General features: G+C 38.3%; 1 protein-coding gene across 3 annotated transcripts in view; it reads left to right on the forward strand.

Moving 5' to 3' along the window:
• CEMIP2 (cell migration inducing hyaluronidase 2) overlaps positions 1-5,669 on the forward strand; it is a 75,599-nt gene extending 69,930 nt beyond the window's left edge. For 2 of the 3 annotated variants that reach the window (XM_070480354.1, XM_070480353.1), the window contains 3 exons: positions 1,210-1,364; positions 3,400-3,503; positions 3,838-5,669. In XM_070480354.1, the coding sequence (XP_070336455.1) occupies positions 1,210-1,364; positions 3,400-3,503; positions 3,838-4,034 (456 nt within the window). In that variant the 3' untranslated portion in view covers positions 4,035-5,669. Of the gene's footprint in view, positions 1-1,138; positions 1,365-3,399; positions 3,504-3,837 lie in introns of those variants that run through there. The other variant, XM_070480355.1, reaches the window with a different exon arrangement.
• The last annotated feature ends 1,629 nt before the right edge of the window (positions 5,670-7,298 follow it).

Below are 7,298 nucleotides of genomic sequence, written 5' to 3' on the forward strand. Positions count from 1 at the left end.
ATACTTTTTACATTTATTACCTGAAAAGTCTTTGCTGGATGTCGCCTTGCTTTAGTTTTTATGGAAAATTTTGTGTTTCTTTTAAGCAGCAGGTTTTTGGAGGTACTTTTCAAGTGGACAGTTTGTGTTAAAGATCATGTTTTTTTTTTTTAATCAAATGTGTCTCAGTTCTAAGTATTCAGATTTTGAAAAATGAGTCACTTTCAGCCTTTCTAAATATAGAATGGCACTATATATTAAGCACTTCTAGAATTATTCTCTGGACTAGAGCAGTTTAAATACAGGCAAAAAGCCATTTTGAATTCCTGTGAGATCATTAGTGATTAGAAATAAAATTTAAGTATAACTTCTCCAAATGAGGACAGGTGTAATGAAGAGAGTATCTCTTTGTTAATTTTTAACATAGTTTATAGTTTTACACATTTTAAAGAGAAACAGTGCCTATGGCCTAGTGTTAAATCATTTTTCAGTCAAGAGTTTTTTCTTTCCTTTTTTTGGTTGAGGAATTTATGAGATTTGGATATATCTGGAATTCCTTTTTCTTGCAAATGTCTCGAGCCATTAATTTAAGGAGAACGACTGGAACTTTCAGTTCACAGTAATTGTTTGAACAAGATATCACTACCCTGTGGCTTAAATCCTGGTAAAATTTCCTGGTTTCCATTTTGATTTTAAAGGAGAGCTATATATGGAACAAAGCAGATGAAACTATCTGCCTCTGCTGATGTTTCAAGCCTAAACTCTAATGGGGCAGGAGTTTATGTGGGTTAAGGAATTCTATTTCTCTCTCTCCTTACCTACCTATATGACTAGATACCTATTGTATGTAGTTATGTATTTTTGTCCTGAACCAATGTAACAACATCTGAGCTGTAGTATAGAGGCTGTCACCTACCTGATCGCTGAGTTGGAAACTGACCCCAGTGAGAGAGTGTGTGTATTCTGAACCTGCAGAATCACCTTGCTCAGCTGAGTGCAGGCTGCCATGTCTTGCTTAGAGCATCTTATCCAATCAGTAAAGACCAGTCAAGGTAAAAGCCTATGGAAACACAGACTCAATTTCAAATGTTGGCAGAGGAAGAGTGATGGAACATGCCGTTTGCATTTTGGAATAATTATTTTTGATTCATGGGTTTAGAAGACAGAGCAAAAGGGGCTGGAAAGATACTGAAATGGGGATGACCGCAGAGGACGATCTTGTATTCTCAGATCAACGGCACCGACTTTCCCTTCCGAAGTGTGGGCATCCTCCTCCTGGTTGTGGATGCCTGCAGTGTTCCCTTCCGGTTGACAGAAAAAAAGGTTTTCTCTTTCACTGATGTCAGTCGCATGGAAGAATATTTAAAAACAAGCATCCCTCCAAGGTAGGTGAAACTTGCCTGGTATAAGGGATAAGGTACCTTAAAGATGACACCTGGCTAATTCTAGGCTTTGGCTTGTCTACTTTCTTTTTTACTCTGGGTATTTAGGATTCTTGAAGGATACTCATTCCTTCCAAGTTTCAGGTTGATGCTTGTGTGATCTAAGTTGCTTATCATTGATAAGTGAGGACTTGGATGTTAGAAGAGTTTGCAGATGATGGGAAGGCTCTTGGAAGGAGAAAAGCTCACTGTTTTGAATCATTCCTATCCTACCTCTTAGTATTAAGCTGATCTGCATTGTACCCAACTCTCTCAGAAGGTTCATTATCATTTTAAAACAATTTTATTGAGTTTCACCTTTGTAACAGTCTATCCTGCTGATGATCCCTTGGACAGCATTGTGCTATGACTCTGGTATAGGAAGTTGTCACCTGGGTCACTTGGAATTGACTGGAAAGGACTAAATTGATTTTTTAAGTGGATGAGTGTGTGATCTCTTTTTTTAAGAGCCCTAGCATCATTCATTTTTCTTTGTTAGTGTCAGAACAAAGGTGCACAGGCGAGAAACTTTGCTGTATTTGTGTTGGGCAGACCCTGACTGGAGGCAAGAAGATAAATTCAGTCCCCTTTCTGCCCACTCTGCTTTGCTACAGACATTGATTTACACACAGGCTTTCATTTAATGAAGCCCCAAAGGGAGGAACATAGGTTTCCCAGGGAGCAAAGTCCTATGTAGCTTTTGAATCATCATGAACTGATTTGGTCACTTAGGCTCCTTAAACTTTAAAGAACCGGATCTCAACAAGTCCCTGAGAGTTGTTATATTCTTTGAGTGTAACATTCTTTGTGTACATACAGCTCTATCTTCTGGTTTAATACATTTGTAGGTATTTACTTTGCAAGGCCTCAATTTTCTTTATGTATCTAAAGATGTTTTTCCTAATGTTGGAAAATAAACACACTCAGTCACTTCACCTAAAACAATCTGGAACATAGAGCTCACCACAGATGTCGTCATGCAAGGCACCCAATATATTAAGAAAAGAAATGCTTTATTAAAGGATATATGACAAGAGTAAAAGGAAAGGCTCTCCCTGCTTCTGGATGGAAAAGTTAATACTGTAAAGAAGTTACTCTATCTAACTTAAAATTTAAATCTAATACATTTCTGTTAGTGCCCCAGTAGGTTACTTTTCTATTGTATTTGACAGTTGATGATGAAGTTCATCTGGAAAAATAAATAAGGGAGTCATAGAACATTTTAAAACTAATTACAGTAATACAAGGGACTTATCAGATATTAAAATAAACCATAAAGTGAAAGTCACTCAATCATGTCCAACTCTTTGTGACCCCATGGACTATACACTCCATGGAATTCTCCAGGCCAGAATACTGGAGTGGGTAACTGTTCCCTTCTCCAGGGGATCTTCCCAACCCAGGGATCAAACCCACATTGCAGGTGAATTCTTTACCAGCTGAGCCACCAGGAAAGTCTAAGCCATCAAGCCATAGTAATTAAACTGTGCAGTGGTGGCAAAGGAGAGAGAGATCAGAAGAGACAGTCCACAAACAGATCTGATTGTATGTATTGATATAATAAAAGTAGCAATTTAAACCAAGCCATGGGAAACATTTTCTTTCTTTTTTTTTAAGGATTGGCATTTATCCATTTAGTTAGTAAATGGATAGTAGAACATAAGTAGGTGTATAGAACGTCTGAAACAAACACTACCAACCTCTTCTGTTAAAATAGTTTGCTCCATGAAAGAGCTGTGTCCCAAGGCATCCACTAGGTCAACTGATGTAAATGACTTTATATCATTGTTTTCCCTATATTTAGAGACCTTCTTGTAATAGAAACGTTAAGTTCTAGGTGCAGAATTGAAGTAGACCCTTGTAACAGCAAGGATGAAAAGGCATGTGAAGTGCTTTTTGTTTTTTGAGTTCTGCTTTTATCTAGTATTTACTTCAGAAAGGTACTCAGTAAACACATGCTGAATTATTGAAATTTGCTCTGATTTTCTAACTTTTACAGGTCAGTTGTCCTGTTGAGCACAAGAGGACAGATAAAGCAGTTGAATATTTCGGATTCATTAGTACCTCTGGGATTAGCCAAGCCAGCCAATCTTTATAACAAAGGTTTGTATCTGTATTCTTCCATAAAGTTTTTATGAGAGCAGCAACATATGAATTTTTATGGTGGAGTGTTGCTACCAGCCTGCTTTCATGAGCTTGTTAGGCTGGGGTGGGTATTATGAAGGTAATTTCTAAATCAGGAGACAGTGTTAGAGGAAGTGTGTTGGGATGTAGTTTGCTATTTGGGGCAGGAGGTGAGTGGTAAGAGTTCATTTTCTGACATAAGGAAGTATAGTTTTTTTGTTGCTTTTTGTTTTGCTCATCTCCACCTCACCTTTCACATTATCTTGCCTGAAACTAGTAGAGATACACATTGAACTTTTTTTTTTTTTTTAAGGGAGTACCATATTTTTGGGATTCAATGGAAACTTTAAACCATCATGGACTAAGCTGTATACCAGCCCTGCTAGACAGGGCCTCGGGCTGCTTGAACAATTCATACCTTTGCAGCTGGACGAATACGGTTGTCACAGAGCTGGCACTATCCGCCGAAGAGACCTGGAGCTGTTGAAGCAAACTTCAAAGGCACATTAGAGACTTAACTGTAACTTAAGTGCTGGGGGATAAAAATGTGAACTAACTTATTTAATTTATGGCATTTTAAAATGACACTGTTAACCCAATGGAACCATTTTCCTGTTTGAAGCAGAAAGGGGAGAAAAGTAAGAGTTTAAAGTGATTGCTTGAATACCAGCTCACGCACCTTCTAGTTGTACAAAATGTTAAAGAATTTATTTGTATTTGTTAGGCTGGTATATTTCAGAGATCAGTTCTCTTATCCCTCACGTCCCACTCCTGTGTTTTGTAGTGACCATAAACAGTGCTTCACCTTTTGTACAAAATGGGATGTTGTGAGGGAAGGGGAGCTTCTGAGAGTCAGCCTGAGTCCTTGAAAGGACCAGCTCTTGTAGCACCTTGGATACTTGAAGTCTAATGTTCACTTGTGTCGTTGACTTTGGGTCAGCAGTTGACCTGGGTGGCTGGCATGTTCAGGAATGCCTTGGGCCCTGATTCCAGGCAGCCTTTGAGGATTTTGTATGATACTGAATGATGGAGTTTTAAGTGGCAACTCAGGCCCAGCTCATGCCCTATTTTGCTTGGACATGTGCTATTTTTATTCATTTGTATATTGATTCCTTCTAAGGATTCAACTTTCAAACAGCAAGTATTATTGGGAAAAAAGGGCTTTTATGGGTTCGACATCCCTTTAATCTGTGACCATTGGGCAAAAATTGGACCTGCACCATGGTCTGATGTTGGTGGGACCATTTTTGCAGCTTTAATCCTTAGCCTGTTTGACTGTATATTTGTATTTAAAATGCAGAGCTGAGCTAAATATTTACATTTTTTAAGAAAAGAAGCAGGCCATTTTCCTGAACTATAAACTTGTGTCATAATTCAACTTGCACAAAGGAAGTCTGTTCTTGGAGTTGCTCCTGCACCCGTTTTTTAAATTTGTTTTTGTGTGTGGATTTTTTTAAAAGAGCTTCTCTGCTCACCAACCTGGCAGGACAATTGCAAACAACTTAATGGTACCCCGAAATATTGTACTCAGGGAGAGGAAAAACAGGAGAACCTTTTAAGGGCCAGAATCAAGGAGAGAATATTCAGAAACAAACCTCTTTTTAGCCTTAGAGGAGTCCATCACTCTTAAGGAAGTCGTTAGGAGCCCACTGAAAAAAAGGCACTGTGATGCCCTATTTTTCTTCCTACTGGGTGTGTGCGTCTCCCGCCAGTGAGGACTGCCTGTGGCTAAAGGAGATGGGTGCCACAGCCAGGATGTCATTACACCAAGAGGAAAGAGGTGTTGAAATGCTTTTATCTTTTCCTAAACCCACAATGCATGATGTGTAACGTGGGGATGGCCACAGCAAGGAATATGTTCAGGCTGACTTTGGCATTGAGTACAGACAAATTCACTCTTCTCTATCAAGAGCAACAGCTAACAGCCTGAAACTGCAGAGCAGCTCTGTGACTTTATCTCCATTACTTTACAAAATATGCTACCTCAAAGTGCTACCGATAAACCTTTCTAAATGTAAGTACTCTTGTTAAGAGTACATGTCTTAATCAAAGTTTAGGTTTTGGGGTGTTCTTTTTTGTACATTGATGAATGAAATCTTACCTATTAAATATATTATTGGATCATGGTTCCTCAAGGTGATTAAAGTTTGTGTGTGTGTATTTTTTTTATGACAAATATCTTTTATGTGTGATTTTTAGAGTTTGGCTCTTTAAAGATTTGAAGAGGATATGTAAGTTCTAAAGCACTCAGTTTTTCTGATTTATGTGCTAATGGTCAGGGCCCAATTTAAATAAAAATATGTGTGCATGTATTTTGTCATGTATGTGTGTGACTATCTAGCAAGCAGTCTATTTTTTTTTTTTTTTCATTCCATATCCCATCTGTAAAGAAGCTATGGGCAGAAATAACAAAGAAATTTTCATCCACTAGGTAGATTATGTAAGACTAAGTAAGTTCAGAAGGCTGGTGCAAAGGTTTTCTTAACTTTGGCTGCACATTGGAGAAAGCTAGGGAGCTTTAAAACTTATGATGGTCTGGTCTGTTCCCTCTATTTCAGCTCCTGTTTCACATTTAATTGGTGTGGGGTGCAGCTTGGCCATTGGAATTTTTTTAAAAGCTCTCTGGGTTATACTAATAACATGTAGCCAGGATTAGGTATCACTGCACTAATATAATAGGCCCACTGTTTAGCTTCAGTCTATAATTTTTTGTGTGATAAAAAGAAAATTATAATTATCTATTTTTATTTGTGATTCTTATATTGCTTATGGAACTCCCAGCCCTAAACAAAACATTTTGCTATTGTCTGAACTTTCAGATAGCGTTTTTAGTCCTTAGTTTTCTCAAATTGTTAAATTGGTTATCAGAGCTGATATACACATTTCAGGCAATTGGGAGCTTGCAGTCTGTTTTATTTCTACTGGGAAAATGTGTTCAAAGGTGATTTATAAGTTCGTAAGCATTTTCCATCAGGTGAGGCAGTTGGTTGAGCTCCAGAAATGTGGCCGTCCACAAATTGGCCAGCTGATGAGAAACACAGGACCTTCTCATATGTCGACAGACTTGGGTTTTAAGTCTTTCCTGTGAGATTTCTCCCTCTCCACCTGAATCAGCATGCTGTATATTATCTTCAGAGGCTGGAAGAGAGTGTTTGTGAGAAGATGAAAGACAGGCTCATGGTCTTGTAGAACAGGACTCCAAAGCAGCCACTAAACTGATGTTTAGGTCTGAGGGTTGGGAGGAGGATTTATGACTCCTCTGTTCTCCAGCTTCATCAGAAGAGAACATATCCCTGTGCCATTAGATGGAATATTTGGTTTGGAGGAGGGGTGGGCAATGAGGTGATGGATAGAGGCTTGAATGCTTCAGATAACTTCAGTTTTCATTCCTTAAGGGAAGAGGTAATGTTTGGATAAGTCCAGTTGAAAGGCATTTCAGTAAGCAGGTATGCACTTAATTTAAGTGTGTGTTTTTTTTAAGTTGGTTGTAGTAGGTTAAGTACTTAAATTCCATTTTGACAGTGTTTGTTGATTTCATGATGCGTAGTTGGAGTTTACCCTCCGGAATTCTTGTTCGCTTTCAGATACTTGTGAAATCAAGTTTAATAACCTGATAAATTCCCCTAGAAGTGAATACCATGAATGGGAGTAATTGGGTAACATTTGTATATTTATGGTTAGTCTTAACTTAGTAATAATCCAGACTTTTAGAAATATGAGTGCACACTCTGGACTGGAGCTCATTTTCAACAAAAGGGAGGGAAAAAAGTTAAG

Source organism: Odocoileus virginianus, chromosome 18, assembly GCF_023699985.2.
Source record: "Odocoileus virginianus isolate 20LAN1187 ecotype Illinois chromosome 18, Ovbor_1.2, whole genome shotgun sequence".
Classification (NCBI taxonomy): Eukaryota; Metazoa; Chordata; class Mammalia; order Artiodactyla; family Cervidae; genus Odocoileus; species Odocoileus virginianus.